The sequence below is a fragment of the Diceros bicornis genome, chromosome X (genome assembly GCF_020826845.1).
Source record: "Diceros bicornis minor isolate mBicDic1 chromosome X, mDicBic1.mat.cur, whole genome shotgun sequence".
Taxonomy (NCBI): domain Eukaryota; kingdom Metazoa; phylum Chordata; class Mammalia; order Perissodactyla; family Rhinocerotidae; genus Diceros; species Diceros bicornis.
In genome coordinates this window covers 40,538,154-40,557,371 of record NC_080781.1, presented here as the reverse complement: position 1 = coordinate 40,557,371, position 19,218 = coordinate 40,538,154, and the positions used below count along the sequence as shown (strand labels likewise).

At 40.7% G+C, this 19,218-nt stretch overlaps 1 protein-coding gene across 1 annotated transcript in view; it reads left to right on the top strand.

Moving 5' to 3' along the window:
- The window catches only part of SLC9A7 (solute carrier family 9 member A7), a 158,296-nt gene that overhangs the window by 68,825 nt on the left and 70,253 nt on the right, over positions 1-19,218 (top strand). Inside the window, exons 2-4 of the mRNA XM_058535726.1 lie at positions 8,422-8,621; positions 11,435-11,512; positions 17,017-17,093. Of these exons, the coding sequence (XP_058391709.1) occupies positions 8,422-8,621; positions 11,435-11,512; positions 17,017-17,093 (355 nt within the window). The remainder of the gene's footprint in view (positions 1-8,421; positions 8,622-11,434; positions 11,513-17,016; positions 17,094-19,218) is intronic.

The window sequence follows — 19,218 nt, the reverse complement described above, 5'->3', positions numbered from 1 at the left end:
CGGGTCCCAGGCACGCACTGACGCACCGCTTCTCCGGCCATGCTGAGGCCGCGTCCCACATACAGCAACTAGAAGGATGTGCAACTATGACATACAACTATCTACTGGGGCTTTGGGGAAGAAAAAAAGGAGGAGGATTGGCAATAGATGTTAGCTCAGAGCCAGTCTTCCTCAGCAAAAAGAGGAGGATTAGCACGGATGTTAGCTCAGGGCTGATCTCCCTCACAAACAAACAAACAAACAAAAACAAACCCTGTTCATGGATGTTCGTAGCAGCTTTATTTATGATAGCCAAAAGCAGAAAACAAGCCAGATGTCCCTCAACAGGTGAGTGGGTAAACAAACTCTGGTATATTCATACAATGGAGTACTACTCAACAGTAAAAAGGAATAAAGTGTTAATTCACATACTTCTTAGGTGAATCTCAAAGGTGTTATGCTGAGTGAGAGAAGCCAGCCTCGAAAGGTCACATACTATATGGTTCTGTTTATTTAACCTTGAAAAGACAGAACTCTAGTAATGTGAAACAAATCAGTGGTTGCTGAGGTTATCTAGGGTGAAGGTATAACTGTCAAGGGACAGTACCAGGGAGTTTTCTTGGGAGGGCTAGAACTGTTTGGTATCCTGATTGTGGTGGTACTTACAGAATCTATACATAGTTAATATTTATAGAACTGTTCACCAAAAGAAAAAAAATCAATTTTATTGTTAAGACAATTTAAAAAGTAAAAAAAAAAAAAGACAGGATCAGGAACGTTTAAAAAAGAAAGAAAAGAAAAAACAAGCCACAGACTGGGAGAAAATATTTTCAAATCATGTATTCAATAAGAAACTTGTGTCAGAATACATAAATATCTCTTACAATTCAATGACAACCCAATTTAAACACGGCAGAAGATTTGAATTAACAGACATTTCACCAAAGAAGATATATGAATGGCCAATAAGCACGTAAAAAGACGTTTGACATCATTAGGCATTAGGGAAGTGAAAATTAAAACCACGGTGAGATACCGCTTAATGCTCTTTAAAATAGATACAATCAAAGGACAATAACAAGTGTTGTCGAGCATGTAAACAAACTATAACTGTCATACGTTGCTAGTAGGGATTTAAAATGGTACAGTTTCCCAGATGGAAAACAGTTTGGCAGTTTCTTAAAATAGTAGACATAGATTTACCATATGACATAGCAGTTCCACTCCTAGGTATCTATCCTAAAGAAATGAAAACGTATGTCCACACAGACTTGTATGAAAATGTTCATAGCAGCATTATTCATAATAGCAGAAAAATGGAAACAACCCAAATGCTCATCAACTGGTGAATGGATAAACAAAATATGGTATATCTATACAATGGAATACTATTCAGCAATAAAAAGTAATGAAGTACTGATACCTTCCTGCCACATGAATGAACCTTGAGAATATTATGCTGAAGCCAGACACAAAAGACTATATATTGTATGATTCCATTTATATGAAATGTCCAGAAAGGCAAATCTGTAGAGACAGAAAGTGAAACAGTAGTTGCCTAAGGCTGGGAGTAAGAAACAGAGTGACTGCAAATGGAAATGTTCCAAAGTTAGATTGGGGTGATAGTTGCACAACTCTGTGAATATACTAAAAATCGTTGAACTGTACACTTTAAACAGGTGAATTTTATGATATGTAAATTGTACCTTAATAAAATTGTTTTTAAAAGGTGGGTATTTCACTACATATTTAAAACAAGTAACAAAGTATTTTGAATGGATTCTCCTTGAAAGTAATACAGCAGTGAATAGCACAGCTGCATAACAAGTAGCAGAACAAGTAGAAAAAGATATTGAAATGGTTGTAACAGTCATTCTCAACCAGAGTCACTTAAATGACCCCCAAACCTGAAAAGTCATTGTCACTGCTGGAATCCATTGCATTCTCTTTATTCACTGAATTGGAAATAGTCTTCACTATCTTCAGACACGGTAACTGGGTGTGGAATGGGATGCTTCCTTTTCTCAGAATTTCAGATGAAGCTTTAGAACTCAGATCAACCCCTCCAGTGCTATTAACAAGTCCACAGTGGTGGCCAAACTGAACTGGTGATCATCTACTCCCAGTAGCTCATGTAAGGGAAGGTGAGGTCTTGTTAGAGGAGAACCATGCGTCCATGCACCTGTTCCCCAACTCCTTAACAGGCTTATTAATAGAGACATTTGAATGTTGCAGCTGGTGGATGGCTGTCTAGAATTACAGCTGAGTGTCCACTTGTTCAACTGTCCTCCCAACGTCCTCGGTCACAAAAGCAGGAACTGGCACTAGACTGATGGCGGCTGGTTTCTTTAATGGCCTTGTGAGATTTTTGAACTGCACTTTGTCCATAATTAAATTCCTTCTTCATACCACCAATTTTTGGATGGGCAGATACATAAACTGTATATAGGATTTTGGGGGGTTATGTCTTTCTTTTAAAAATTAGAATAGTCAGCAATTGTATACCATCAGCACAATATGTAAATAGTTATGAGGTGAGTTTTTTTTCATACCCACAAGTTGAAATAGTCTTGAATTTTTTTAATTGAAAAAGTCTTGAATTTTTTGTGCCTTTGGAGTTCATCTTGTTTTAAGCCACATCAAATGTCAAAGTAATTTCATCCATATTTGCTTTCTGAAAAAATTCAAAACTAAATTTTTTCCTGATATTAGTCATCTACCTGTGAAATCAGTGATTCTCTCTTCATCAGCTGACATCTTATGTGCTATTTTTTCTGGCCCACATACGTAGTAGGTTATTTCTCTTTGTAATCTGGAACACTATGATGTTGATCCAGTGAGATCTCCAATGCATCTATTGTTCTTCATTGTTTTTTGTGAATACTGAACTTACTGAGCTTTTTTTTTTTTTTTTTTTTTTTTGCTGAGGAAGATTCACCCTGAGCTAACATCTGTTGCCAGTCTTTGTCTTTTTTTTTTTATGTGATCTGCTGCCACAGCCTGGCCAATAACAGATGAGTGTTGTGGTTCCACACCCAGGAACCGAACCCCGACCCCCAAAGTGGAGCACACCGAACTTTAACCAATAGGCCATGGGGCCGGCCCTTTCTGAGCTTTTTTAAAAAGTCTAATGCTGTGTTTTAATTCCTTGTAGTTGTGACCTCTTTACAGTTCCTTGTGAGAGGATGTCTTCCAGATCTAGCAGATGAAAATATGCCATTCATGTTTTTTCCAAGTCTTTATCATTTTCTCACCAAAATACCCCTCTGTTGTCCTAATATCTTATTCTTTCTTGAAGTGGAAGATGCTAAATGTGAACTTAATATCATAGCAATGACTCTGTCCTTTTGCACTATGGGCTACAGTGGTAATAAGTATGAATCTAAAATGTTTGAGGAGTTACTCAAACTTTACCTTGAGTTAGCACTGTATCCTATTGCTTGGTATATTTTTGGTCAAAACTATCAGGACAGGGGCCGGCCCGGTGGCACAAGCAGTTAAGGGCACGCGCTCTGCTTTGGCAGCCCGGGGTTCGCCGGTTTGGATCCCGGGCGCGCACCGACGCACTGCTTGTCGAGCCATACTGTGGTGGCGTCCCACATAGAGTAGAGGAAGATGGGCATGGATGTTAGCTCAGGGCCAATCTTCCTCAGCAAAAAGAGGAAGATGGGCATCAGATGTTAGCTCAGGGCTGATCTTCCTCACAAAAAAAAAAAACCTGTTGGGACTGTGTTGACCTTGTATCTCTGCTGTGATGTTTTATGTTGCCATGTTTTACCACGAGGGGGCAGCATTATGATCTTCACTGTCTCCCTTCCATCTGTAATATGGGCTCATCGGTCCCAGGTAGGGAGGGAAAGGTTTTATAAGTATATAAAACCAATATTGATCGTCTAATAACACTTCTAATTTGATGATGATTACTGGGAGAGAGTGCAAGGGCATTTCTTGTAATTGAAGAATTTGTCTGCAAATGTAAACCTCCGGTAGGGAAAAAACTCCTCTGTTTCCTCTCTGCTCAATACTCACACTGAACACTTCTGTGACCAGATGTGTGGGGGTTTTTCCCCACACCAAGCAATTCTCCAACTCACTGGTGGATACTGCCTGGGGCTCCTACAGTTCAACTCAATTCTGACACTTTCTGCCTGGAGATAGCATCAGATCCCACAGGTTCAGGGCTCAGTCCCACAAGAGTGCTACCACCCCATTTCAAATGCCACTCGCAAGTCCCAGGTTGTCACCAGTGCTTCTGACTGAGCATACATCAGAGGTTCCCATGGCTCTCTCCTCGGGTTCAATCATTTGCTAGAATGGCTCAAAGAACTCAGGAAAAGGTTTACTTATTATATTACTGGTTTATTATAAAAGGATATATAGGGGGCCGGCCCCGTGCCTTAGCGTTTAAGTGCGCGCGCTCCACTGCTGGCGGCCTGGGTTCGGATCCTGGGCGTGCACTGACGCACCGCTTCTCCGGCCATGCTGAGGCCGCATCCCACGTACAGCAACTAGAAGGATGTGCAACTATGGCATACAACTATCTACTGGGGCTTTGGGGAGCAAAGGGGGAAAAAAAGGAGGAAGATTGGCAATAGGTGTTAGCTCAGGGCCCGTCTTCCTCAGCAAAAAGAGGAAGACTGGCATGGATGTTAGCTCAGGGCTGATCTTCCTCACAAAATAATAAATAAATAAAAAAGGATATATAACTCAGAAACAGCCAGATGGAAGAGATGCATAGGGTAAGGTATGTAGGAAGGGATGTGGAGTTTCCATGCCCTCTCTGGGTGCGCCACCCTCCCCATACCTCCGGTGTTTACCACCCAGAAGCTCTCTGAACCCCCATACTTTTGGGATTTTTATGGAGGCTTCATTACATAGGCATGGTTCATTAAATCGTGGCCGTTAGTGATTAACTCAACGCCTAGCCCCTCACCCCCTCCCTGGAGGCTGGAGGTGGGGTTGAAAGTTCCAACTCTCTAATCACAGGGTTGGTTCCCCTGGCAACCAGCCCTCAAGCTGAGGCTAATCCAGGAGCCCCCAGCCACCAGTCATCTCATTAGCATACAAAAAAACACTTATTACTTTGGAGATTCCAAAGGTTTTAGGAGCCAGGAAACTGGGACAAACACCAAATAGATATTTCTTATTATAAATCACAGTGTTACACCCCCTCTTTTGTTAGAGTAGTATTCATCGTGAAGACCCTGTGCTAGTATGGTTTAGTTTTTTAGTTAGCTCTGCTAATAATGAGGCTCGATCAGTAAAGAAACATTGAGTTATGTGAAGCAGCTGTTGATTGGGGAGAATGATAGTTTTCTGTAAATGATTTATTTGGGTTCCTGGTTAAGACATTTAAGTTAAATCATGACAGGTAGCCTTCACCAGACTCTACAGATTATCCTGTATTACAATGAGTGTTGAAGGGCCATAGAATCATCTTTGTCATGTAAAACTTCATCAGAAAATAACTGCCTAACCAGGGAGTGAAATAAGAATAAAAAACGATACTGAGTTCCATCTGGAGCAGACCCCTGCCTCCAGTGGCATCATTACTGTCATACCCAGGGAGGAGCCATGGCTGCCACAGCTGGCCCATCACTATACCCATCACTGCAACCGTGAGCAACAGGGCGGAGACCCAGCGCCCTCCTGCCACCCCTCCTCAGCACTGCCACCACTCAGTGTGGCTCCATGGGCAGAGATGGAGGGAGTGGTAGCCCACCGGCAGGGAGAACGTCAGAGCAATGTAAGTTTGGGGGATAATAAAATGGTTTCATGTAAGACACAGACATGTTTTTATCTAAAGGCGTGACATCAAGTAATATATGTTTGTATACTAGACTACCATAAAGACGAATGGCCCCCAGAAAGCACCTTTGCAGTACAGGGGGTAGAGAAACTGGAGTTCAATGTCATTGAAGGAGAAAAGGATGTGAAGGCAGCAAATGTTGCAGGCCCTGGTGGATTTCCAGTGCCAGGCAGTAACTATGCAGCAGTGTAACCATTATAAACATCATGGAGGTCCTCCATGTGCTTACCAGCAAAATTACCAGAAGAATGAGAATGGGAAAAAGAAGGACGGATTGTAGAGTGTTTCTGAACACCAGGCCCAACAGCGCACACCTTACTCCGTGCAGAGACCCTGTGGATGTTGACCCGAGTATTCCAGCCTTCCTGTGCAGGGAGAAGTGATGAGGGTGCTGACAACCAGGGTGAAGGAAAACAAGGTAGGCCAGGGAGACAGATTATCTATTGAGGTTATAGATCACGATTTTCTGGGCCCCATCCTCACCCAGGATGGCAATGAAGAGGAGCAGGCAAGTCAAGGAGAAGAGACCCAAGGTCAGCATCCACCTCTGTGTGGGTACCCCCACAACTTTAGTTACCAACACAGACACCCAGAAAACCCTCAACTGTTACCGAACGAAGTGGGTTTGCTTCCCAGCAGAGTTAAAATCAGACTCTCTGACCAGAAGTAGTTGTCACAGAAAGTAGAACTTATTTGCAGCAAATAGGAGGCCATGTGTAATCATTTCCGAAGTCGTGGCTGTTCCCGAGTGCGGGAGAGCAGGGGTCTTTTATTTCAGATGGGGAATGAATATTCAAAAGGGAGAGGTGGGCATTCGCTTGTGCAGGCTCAGCTGGAAAACCTGCTTCCACACACACTGCAGGTTATGGTGATAAGGCCTAAGGCCCTCTGGGAGAGATTTTAGCTAAAAACCAGGCGAAGGTCATAGGCGTCACTCTTGTGATGGGGCTGTTTCAGAGTGGTTGGTGATTGCATCTCTTAAACAGTTAAATGCTTCCTAACCCACCCTTGAGTTCCTCAGGGCAATTAGTCAGTGACACAACCACAAGATGACAAAGAGACCACAGCTGAGAAGTGTGCTCCAGGGCTGAGCAGGGAGAGGCTAAGTGCTGGCTTACCATCGCTTCCATCATCCAGGATAGTCACCCACCAAGAAGAAAGGAATATGAAATTCCAGCAGTAAGACCTGAACAGAAGATTGGCGCTGAAGACCTTAAGTGTTTGATTTTTGCCCATTACCCAGATAACTAGAACTATCTGCTTTATGAGATTTTTATTACTTTTTCCTAAAGACGTCATCTTTTTTTGGTAATGACCAACATGTTTTTTTAAAAAAGTCTGGTTTATCTCATACACCTCTAAAGCTTTTAAAATTGTTTCATATCTGATCAAGTTGAGTTTATCAAGAACCTCATTTTTAATTTGTAATAAAATTTACAACTTGATTTTTTTTTACAAAAGTGAACAAACTGCAAGTATCTCTTGTTAATACAAGTCTTTAATAATGATAAAGCAAATGCAAACACAGAGTTAAAGAACTGTATTTTTCTAGATTTTATATATTATTTGTTCAACAGTATCTTGTGAGTTCTCATATGTCTTGGTGATAAGAGACATTGTAGAACATTATACATAGAATATAGTAAACATTGTTCTTTCTTTTTCTCATGTAACTTTCTCCGTTAATGGCAAAATGAGATGGGGGAGCATTTTACCATTCTGTGTTTTAGTATTGCTAGCAAAGAACTGAATATAGAGAAAAGTCTGAAATTTTCCTCCCAAGAGAGATTTGTAGAAAGCGTCTGGTAGTTATTTATGTTTTTTTCACATTTTACTCACTTTTATTTGGGCATGTGTGACATGTTCAGGTCCAGAGGAGCAACCCTCCTTGTTCACTCACGGAATTGAATGCTTATACACGATTTTGCTGGGTTTTTTCCTAATAGGAAAACCCTGCTAAGAATGGAATGAGACTTAAAGACTTGCAGCTAATTATCTTAGCTGTATCATAGCCACAGCCCCAAGAAGCCAGCCTACAGGCCCTGAATCATGATTGCGATCATTTGCTCTGTGGTGTTTAGCTCCCTAAGGGATATAATTATTTTATCCATGATACCGAGTACTTGAAATGACCTAAGTGAAAGCATTTATTTTTTTTTTCTCCCCTTCCTCTGGTGTGTGGCAAATCAAGTTGCATTTGTAGCAACTAGAAATTCCTGCGGCCTGGGCTTGCTGTCAGATCGCAGCAGGAGTGGCCTGAGAGCTGCTGCTGGTGCAAATCAGAGTTCAGTGGTTCTGCTTTGTGCTGTCCTTGGCAGAAAAAACTTTGCTTCTTACCATCCCATCTTCCTCCACCAAAAGCCTGAGAAATGAGAGATGATCAATTGTTAGAAGTGTTCAGAGTACTATAATAATCACGAAAGGTACTGTCCTACCTTGTCCTCCTGATGGCTCAATAGATGGATGCTAAACCCTTTTGAAGGACTGTGCAGTTGCTCCTAAAATACACACCCTATACCTGGTCTCTAAGATGACTTCTGAGTTTCTTAGTAGTTGCAAATCGACCGTGCCATTATTTTCCATGCTCTTTCTGTCCTTCCACAGGCCTGATGTTTTTTTCTACTCTGTTTCAGGGCTCATCGTTGGGGTGATCCTGAGGTATGGCACCCCTGCCACCAGTGGCCATGACAAGTCACTCAGCTGCACTCAGGAAGACAGGGCCTTCAGCACCTTATTAGTGAACGTCAGTGGGAAGTTCTTCGAATACACCCTGAAAGGAGAAATCAGCCCTGGCAAGATCAACAGTGTAGAGCAGAATGACATGCTGAGGAAGGTGAGCTGGGGACACTCAGCCATTGTTGTCCTGACATAGTTTTTGATTTTCCGATTCTGTCTCGACCTTGTGGAGAGAAATCCTTTCAAACTCCTTGAGCATCAGTAACATTCGTGGCTCTGTTTTCCTAGGAAGCTTTTGGGCTATGATGAGAAGAAGCAGGAACCAGATTTGAACTTGATCCTTTCAGCTTTGTTAGAATCAGTAGCTGACGTGGGCCACCGATTGTGCAGTGGGGTTGTACATCCCCACTCAGCTTGTGTCTCCAACACCCATCTCTTCTTTGCTACGTCTCTTGTTAGGGTTTAGGGCTGAGGTTGTTTCTTTCTTAAGATTGGTTTTACTTTTAGTTTATTTATTTATTTATTTATTTGTGAGGAAGATCAGCCCTGAGCTAACATCACATCCGTGCTAACATCCTCTTTTTGCTGAGGAAGACCGGCTCTGAGCTAACATCTATTGCCAATCCTCCTCCTTTTTTTTTCCCCAAAGCCCCAGTAGATAGTTGTATGTCATAGTTGCACATCCTTCTAGTTGCTCTATGTGGGATGCAGCCTCAGCATGGCTGGAGAAGCAGTGCGTCAGTGTGCGCCCGGGATCCGAACCCGGGCCGCCAGTAGCAAAGCGCGTGCACTTTTTTTTTTTTTTTAAGATTTTATTTATTTATTTTTTCCCCCAAAGCCCCAGTAGATAGTCGTATGTCATAGCTGCATATCCTTCCAGTTGCTGTATGTGGGATGTGGCCTCAGCATGGCCGGAGGAGCAGTGCGTCGGTGTGCACCCGGGATCCGAACCCGGGCCGCCAGCAGCGGAGCGCGAGCACTTAACCGCAAAGCCATGGGGCTGGCCCTGAAGCGCGCGCATTTAACTGCTAAGCGACGGGGCCGGCCCTCACTTTTAGTTTATTTATTCACTGTTCAGAAGTATAGTTCTTCATGGTTCTTTTGCCATATTCTACAAATACTTATTGAGTGCGCACTCTCACTGGTGATTGATGCCAAAGGCTTGATGAATCTTTGGAAGAAAAATGTCTTGTTGTCTAAGAATTTGAGTCCAAGCATTGTTTTTTAGTTGATGTTGGGGGTAGTAAAATACTCCACAGGAAAAAGGATTATGTATCTCCTCACTAGGGTGATTTCCAGGATAAACACGAGATCTGTAATTATCCTCTTACATTCTGTTACCTTATAGACTCGGCTTATCAGCAGGAAGGCTTCTGTATAAGGTCTGGGGGATCCAGGTTGTGGGTAGCTCCCTTTAATATAGAATAAGGCTAATGTGTATGAAGGCTTACAGGCAAGGGCAGAATGTAGCCTGTGCTCCAAAAATTAACTTATAATTATTCTTAGGATCTGCCCTAATCCTTAAAGAAAATTATTCTCAACCTGAAGCATTAAACATGCCTGTCTTGTCTGTGTCCCTAATGGCAGTCCTAGTGAGCTCTTTGCTCGCAACTCTTCATAACATTGCGTGGGATTTCCATAAACATGTGTGAAATTAAATGCAACTGACAAAGATACCCAATGTAAATACCACACTAATGGCTGTTTTGAAATGTCAGCTTGAGTCCTTCATAGTGGATAGGATAGGGGAAAAAAGGAAAAAAATTCCAACCCATTTCCATCTTTTAGATCATAATAGAAGATAAAGCTGACTTTCGTTCTATTATCTTTAAAAAAATGTTTATTTAAAACCCTTCTGTTTAAACTCTTGCCACACAAAGCAAAGGTGGGAGGACAAACAAGGTTGAGATTATTGTTGTTAGTTGAGGGGAGAAGAGGCATGTTTAGGCGGCTTGGTTGATGCACAGAGTATTGGAGTGGGTGTCAGGAAACTCTGGTGCTGGTTCATACATTACTGGGTTTGGTGACTTCCAGCAAGTCCCACTCTTTTTGGTCTCAGTGTCCTCATACTGGGTAGGTATTATCCAAGGCCCCTTCTCATTCTGACAGTCCCTGCTTTTCAGACTACTCTTATCTTCAGCAAGAAGATAGAATAAAACATAGTTTGAGAGAACCATTCTACTTTTAATTAGACTGATTAACATTTTCAGTTTCTAAAGAGAAATGCTAACTTTACTTCTAATAATTAGAATGAAGATTTAAAATAATTAATTGAAATCAAAGCCAATTAATCTACCAACGTGAACAAATCCTTTAAAAAGGTTAGGAGGTTTATAGAATGCTTAATTCTTTTCTGGATGTGATAAGACTTTGCTGTCTGATGGTTTCAGAGTGATTTTCCTGTGTGAAACCTACAGGTAATTTCAGTCCCCTTAGAGTTGTTGAATTTAAGCTGATGTTCAGGAAGCCACTACCGACATGGAGACTTTGATCTAGGCTACATCATGTATCACAAAAGGCTAGTCACTCAAAAGAGACTTAAATTCGATAGAATTATGTTTATAAATGATTCTGTGGGAGGATCCAGAAAATTAATAAAGAATCATGACTGCATCTTTTATTGCAGTTGGGCCTTTATAAAGGTTTGATAAAAATCAAGATGTTTTTACTTCTTGTTTAAAAACATTGACCAGAAGATTTCTGTGAGTTCTCAAATTTGTATTGAACTGTTATGTCTTAATATGAATTAAAGAGCACACCAAGAGCAGAAGTCAGAAGTGCTGTGAGGAGAAGATGCCAGTCTGCAGGAGAACTGTGGCTTCTGTCCTGTGATGAGTCCATGATTTTTCACATTTACGTTATTTGCTTTAAATATTCAAACTTTAGACAGTGGCTTAAAATATTGAGCAAATATTATAGCACCAATTGGTATTAAAATAATAATTGGCTTTTTTCTTTTTAAACTTTTAGGTAACATTTGATCCAGAGGTCTTTTTCAACATTCTGCTGCCTCCAATTATTTTCCATGCTGGATACAGTTTAAAGAAGGTAAGAGGTTTTTGCTGGTATTTCTTAAAGCATGGGAATCTCTATGTTAATTTACCTAGATAATTTTCTAGTTTTTTTCCTTCTCCTAGATTGCTTATTACTATGATCTTCACCCACTCAGAGATTATAGTTGACTCATCATCAGTGATTCATTTCTGTTTTAAAATCTGGAACTCTCATACATTGCCGGTGGGAATGTAAAATGGTACAGCCACTCTGGAAAACAGTTTCTTATAAAACTTGCAGTTTCTTATAAAACTAAAGTTGAAATTACCATATGACCCAGCAATTATGTTCTTGAAAGTTTATTTCAGAGAAATGAAAACTTATGTTCACACAAAAACCTGTACATGATTGTTCATAGCAGCTTTATTTGTAATAGCCAAAAACTAGAAACAGCCAAAATGTCCTACAATAGGTGAATGGTTAAACAAACATCCATACCATGAAATACTACTCAGCAATAAAATGGAACAAACTATTGATACACACAACAACCTGGATGGATCTCAAAGACATTATGCTGAGTGAAAAAAATCCAATCTCGAAAGGTCACATACTGTATCATTTCAATTATATAGCATTCTAGAAATGACAAAATTATAGATATGGAGAACAAATTGCCAGGGTTTAGGGATGGTGAGTGGGAGGGAAGTGAGCGTGACTATAAAGGGATAGCATGAGGGAGATCTTCGTGGTGATGGAACAATTCTGTATCTTGATGGTGATGGTGGTTACATGAAACTCCGTATGTGATAAAATGACGTAGAACTACACACACACACGGTACCAAAGTCAGTTTTCTGGTTTTGATATTGTACTACAGTTTTGTAAGATGTAACCAGTGGAGGAAACTGGGTGAAGATACAAGGCACCTCTCTGTACTACATTTGTAACTTCTGTGACTCTATAATTTCTCTAAAATAAAAAGTTAAAAAAAATCTATCCTTATTATTGAGAGTCATTGTTTTCGGCATCTAGGTTGGGCAAGCCCCTAGTTATTTAAAATACCAAATACTTTTACAAATAGTGTGAGTGGCTCCCTCTGTTTCCCACTGTAGGAGTATTCTGTGGTAATTTAGCCTCCAAAAAGGCTTCCCACAGATAATAGCCAAGGAGCTTGTTTCAGCTCTCATTTTGAATGAGGGCTAAAAGAAACCATTTCAGTGAGCCTAGAGAAGAGAGATCTTGGTTGCCAATAAAACTCAACAACATTCTTAGGAACTAGAGAATGCCTTCCAAACTGATAAACCTCTAGATAAATCAATCAAGAAAAAAAAGAGGAAAGAAACAAATTACGTGTATCAAGAATGAAAGAGGGGACATCACTACAGACCCTTCAGACATTAAAAGGACAAGAAGGGGATACTATGAACAACTTTGTGCCAATAAATTTGACAACCCAGGTAAAATGGACAAATTCCTTGAAAGATACAAATTACCCAAACTGACCTGAGAAGAGATAGAAAACTTGAACAGCCCTATATATTAATTAAAGAAATTGAGTTCATAATTAAAAACCTTTCCACAAGCCCAGATGGCTTCAGTGGTGAATTCTGTGTAGCATTTAAGAAATAATACTAGTCCTACACAGACTCTTTGAGAACATAGATGAAGGAACACTTCCCGACTCATTTTATGAGAGGATGCCTGCCCATCAGGCTGGTTCTTTTGTCAAAGCAACTCTGCAGTTTTCAGAAGGTTTTAAAACTATTTCCAACCAACATAAATATAGGCGTTATAGTTTGTGGAGCATCTGATATATATTAGGAAGTTTACAGATATTCTTTATTTCTGTTTTTACATACATTATTTCTAATCATTACAGAAACTCTGTAAGAATTCGAGAGTGGTAGGAGATTAGCTCACATCCCTTCTCCCCCCAGTTTCCAACTCACTGATAAACATACACAAGAAGCTAACTGGCAATTGAATGTTCGATTTATGACCCCAAGCCCCTGGTAATGCATGTTGGACAAGGTAGCTTAGCCTTTAGTCATGAGACTCCTTATTACCTACCTTGTGAATTGAAGACAGATGCGCTTTAGCCACCAGGTCGGTCACAGTAGGGAGGCTGAAATGGAGAGAGCCTAGAAATTGCTGGGCCTGCCAAAGGCTGCCTCTTTTGCTCAGAACATGGAAGCTAGAGGAGCAAGAGCAATCCCCCATCTTGCACAGAAGGGTCAAGACTGCAAAGCAGGGTCAAGCCAATCTCCCCCTTCAGAGATCAAATGACCCCTCCTTACTGCATCACCTTTGGGGGAGGAGGGATGGAACATAAGTTCCCTCTCCAGGATGGATGCTTGAGGAGCAGGAGGCTGTGATTTTGCATACCAGCCCGACACACATGTGTGCACTCACAGACATGCAGAGAGTGTCGTCAGTGCTCTGCTCCCTCTGGGTTTTGGTTTTCCATACAAAAATGTATCCTTTTTCTGACTAATCTATGGGGTTGCCCAAGTCATCTGAATCTATATGTCAGCTATTGACATGTAACAGATGGGAGATGGTTTTATGGGTCTATAATGTTATTCTTTATCTAAATGGAGAATGTGAGAACTCCTCTTCAGATCAAATGAGTGATGAATAATTTGATTTTTTAAATACCTAATCTTAATATATAATCAAGGTCATAGTTTTAAAATGAAACCAAATTATTGGTTGTAAAAGCCACTCTAATGGCTGAAAAACACTTTAGTTTTTGTAGAGCCTTCCCTTTGTCAGCCTAATTTTCTCAGAAGTAAAACAAATAACTGGCTTTGCCAGTTACCAATTTAAGTTGTTTTTGAAATGCTAGTCTTTCAGGTCATCAGCTGTTAATTTAATCTCTTTTCTATTTAAATAGTTCTTATAAAGGCACTTAAATAGTTGGTTCTTATTGATTAAATCTGTTAATTAAATGTGTACTAAATGTTTCCCCATTTAATTGCAGGTATGTAAACAGATATATTCAGACCCTTTGACCTGTCTACATATAGTTGTCATGCGGACATGGGCCTTTTTTTTTCCTAACTTGAAAAAAATATCATTGGAATTAGCTTTGATTTTGTGCTACCACTCACAGTTTGCTTACAGGGCATTAGCAGGAAGAATTCGCTTATAGAAACCTTCATTTTTGGTGAACTTCCTCCACCAAACACACGGACAGACACACATACACACTCTAACATGTTAACATTTGTCAGTGGGGAACAGGAGAAGGAGTAGGAATGTAAGACTTAGAATGGTACAGCTAGGAATTGGAATGTCTGGTGGATTTTCATCGAAAGCAAACCTTCTCATCCTGATCTGTTTTAGGATTATATTCTTGAAGGCTTTACCAGGGCGTGTCATCTCCTTTAGTCTCTTTTTGCCATTCTATAGTAGAGAGGGAAAAGTAGGGGAGACTCTGAACCAGTCATGGCAATGTGAACCACACGTGACTGTGTGAACCATCATGCCCAGATAAGAAGAGGATGAAAGATACAAGATTGCACTAGAATCTATAACTAGGACTAGGAGGTCCTGTACTTTCTTGCCTAAAAGAATGTGATGGGAATCGAGAAGGGGAGCTTGTCCAGTGAGAGGACAATGCCCTGGGGTCAGAAGACCTGCTTCCCAGTTCTGAGCTGCAATTTGGTGGGCCTGTGACTTCGGGCAGCTCCCATCACACCTGTGAGCTTTAGATCTCTCTCGTGTGAAGTGGTCCAAATAACACCTTCATGATGGGGTTGTTGTGAGAATTCGATGGGCTAATATATGTGACAGTACTTTGTAAACTACGAAGTATACAGTTAAGTACGAGGTGTAATACACAAATAAGTGGCATGTTATACCTTTTCAAGGTATAGTAATATTTCAGTTTATATTAGTAGATATGAATGGGGATGGGTAATTGTGTGTGTGTGTGTGTGTGTGTGTGTGTGTGTCATTTTAAAATATATTGCGAGTGTGTTTTAGTGGCAGATTTACATCCCTAATCTTTTGCTTTGGCTAATGTCATGAATGTGAATTTACTTAATGTATTCAAACTAACCAGAGGGATGGTCACCCAAAAAAAAGCTGAGCAGCAGGGGAAAGCACATCCGGGATTAAAATTTGTTCCTGGCTACTTCCCATGAGGTTCACTGGGCTCATGTCTCATCTCTGATGCACTCCTAGCCCTCCCTGATTTAAACCCTTGATGGATCTTTTAAAGGCAAGTAGGCCCACAGTTGTTGATTTTTTTTTGAAATCTAACTTTTTTCCAAAACATTGGTGTATAAATGCATTAGCTTTAAAAAAAAAAAAAAAAAAAAAGCTGGGAACAATGACTGATTTAAGAGGCAAACATGTGTCCATAGTATTTACAGGCAGCACCCTCGTTTGGTGACTGTCAGTGTGGCAAGCCCTTGAAGGATTCTCTTCTGAGCAGGTGGCTTAGGGGCATTAGACGTTCCTTGACACCTTCTTCACAGCCCTGGAGAGGGGCAAGCACTGAGGAAGGCCAAAGCCGAGGCCTCAGATCCCCTGTCTGGAATGCAGGTCAGAGTACGCCCGCAGCCCTTCGTCTGGTCATGCTTCATGGTGGCTGCTCAATCCGGGGTGAGTTCTCCCTGTGCCCTGTCTTTCCCTGATCTTGCTCAGCTGGCACACTGGAGCTCTCCTGCCTTTTAATTTTTTAGATAAGGTGTTTCTGGCCCCTGTTTAATTAGAGTGTTTTGGGGATTTTGTCTCTTCTGTTAAATAGTTCTGATTGTCTAATGACAGACCTAAAGACTTATGAGAGGTAAATGCGTGTGTGTGTGTGTGTGTGTGTGTATTTTTTAAGATAACCAATGAATGTACAGAAGCATTGGGAGGATTGCAGTTTTGCCACCTCTTTCTGAATAATTGTTAGATCTCTTATCGGTATAAGTATATAAACTTATATACATATATATAAACTTATAAACTTGCCCATCTGAAGTGGAACTACCTGTTTCTCATTTCTCCACATCTATATCTTATTGTCTCTCTTTCCAAGGCTCCAAAAATTAATCCAAATGGATATCAGGAGACACCTCAGATCCCATGAGCAGATACTTAGGACACTCGGTTTTCTGATACTGAATTAAGCAGAAAGCTCCTTAGATAGCATTTTCATACTTTTATTAGTTTCAAACTTGTATCTGTAATGATCTTCTAAAGCACCACCAGAACTGGAAGTGACTAGCTGAATCACTAGAATAAAATAAATAAATCAGTCTATGAAAATGATTGGTCTACTTACACACGTGCGCACACACACACTTAATGTAACTTAATATAGTCAGCTGGAGTAGTTTTGTCTGAAATTTACTAAGCCCTTGCTTGCTTGCTTAGTGATTGGTACGATTTAAAACCGTGATGTTTAAGGCTAAATAGCTTATTCAGGAGTAATTTCAGTTATTACTTGATGTAACAGAAGCAGTAAGTAAAGTTTCACTTTTTAGAAACTTTTAACGTGTTTCTAATGCTTACTGTCAAAAATCATAATGTGATTCCTGCTTTTTTGTTTTATTCAGAGACACTTTTTCAGAAATCTCGGGTCTATTCTGGCCTATGCCTTCTTGGGGACTGCTGTTTCTTGCTTCATTATCGGGTAAGTGACTCTTTGTCATGTAACCAAATTAACACACTTTCCAAAGAGATGAGATCCACATGGGTCCACGGAGTCTAGTATTTTTTCCCAGCTTTATTGAGATATAATTGGCATATAATATTGTGTAAGTTTAAAGTGTACAGTGTGTTGATTTGATACATTTATAAATTGCAAAATGATGACCACCATACTATCAACTACCACCTTCATCCTGTCACATAGTTACCGTTTATTTTTTCTGTTGAGAAGATTTAAGATCTTCTCTCTTAGCAACATTCGAGTATATGATATGATATCATTAGCTAGAATCGCTATACTATACCTTAGATCCCCAAACTTGTTCATCTTCTAACTGAAAGTTTGTACCCTTTGAGCACCATCTCCCCATATCCCCCACCCCCAACTCCTGGCAACCACTAGAGTCCAGTATTTTGAGGTTGTGATGATGGCAGTTAAGATCTAGAGCTGCATTGTCCAGTATGGTAGCTATTAGCCATGTGGCTATTTAAGTTAATGATTGTATGAATAAATAAATGAGGGGAGAAGTGACAAATCTCCTGTGCAGGTTTCCCAATGATTTATGTAGGTATACTCCTCCCCAAGGAGATGGAGCTTAGCACCCGCCCCCTCTTTGATTGTGGGCTGTGCATAATGACTTCCTTCCAAAGAGTACAGCGTGGAAAGGGGGAAAACAGAGTAGCTTTACAGTGGAGAAACCTGACAAACACTGCCTCAGCCACGTGACAAGATTCACACCACTAGTGGTAAATCATGTTGATACTCTACCCGTGATATTTGTGATGAGAATGGCACTTTACCTCTGTGTCTTCCTCCCCAAAACACATTACCTCAGGGTAATCATGAGAAAAAAATCAGACAAGTCCCAGTTGAGGGACATTGTACAAAATACCTGACCAGTACTCTTCAAAACTGCCAAGGTCATCAAAAACAAGCAGTCTGAGAAGCTGTCACAGCCAAGAGGAGACTAAAGAGATATGGCGACTAAGTGTTATTTGGTACCCTGGATGAGATCCTGGAACAGAAAAGGGACATTAGATAAAAAATTAAGGAAACCTGAATAAAGTTTGGACTTTAGTTTAAAAAATTAGCTGGAAAGCTGGAGATAAAGGCAGGGGCATTTTATGCCACCAAAAAAGGAGGAGCTTAGACTTTGTCCTTTAAGAGAGAGAAGCCATTGAAGAGTGGCAGGTTAGATAAGCAGCACGGGTGATGATGGGAGGCAAGCTGGGGAAAAGGCTCCGGAGAGAAGTCTTCTCCCCAGGTCTCAGCTTGTGGTAGAAGGAAGTGGAGAGGAAGGTCTAGTTTCAGGAAATATTTAAAAGGTAGATGAAAGAAGCCTTTGATAAGCAACAAAGGGCAAATCAGGTCGCTATCATAGAGTTACTGTGAATTGAAATAGAACTGTTTAAGTGTCTGGAACAGTGCCCGGCACACAGTAGGCAAGCATTAAGTGATAGCTATTTATTCTCAAAAGGATTCAATTCTGCAAATAGTTCTTGAGCTACTAGCTTAGTCAATCTCCTGTTCTAGGCACCAGGGTACAAAGTTGAGCAATGACATGGTCCTTACCCTCAAGAATCTTATTATTAGAGGGTTGGTTTTAGGGTACAATGAGTTTATTCTGTGGTTATTTTTGTTGTTGTTAAATTTATTCCTAGATATTTTATTCTTTTGATGCAATTGTAAATGGGATTGTTTTCTTAATTTCTCCTACAGCTGCTACCACCACACACACACACACACACAGACACACACACAGACACACACCCCATTAGTAACAGGTACTAGGCCTTTTAACACTCCTCATTCCTCCCAATTTGTAAGCTGTCCTGTAGGAAATGTGCCCTGGCCAAGTTGAAATAGTTAACTTAGTGGTCCCTTTTGGGCCATGTCACATTCTGCACAGCATAAGGAGGGCTATGCTGGCCTGTGTAACCCATGCAAAGAGTGTGAGGCCAGATATGTCGATGGGTACACTGATATTTTAATAGGGTGGTTAGAGAGTTTTGCCTCTTTTCCCTTCCTTGAATTAATTCTTGGCAAAGAAGGTTGATCCCTTGGATCTTGGTGACCAACCCATTTTTTTCTCTCCCACTTCATCCAG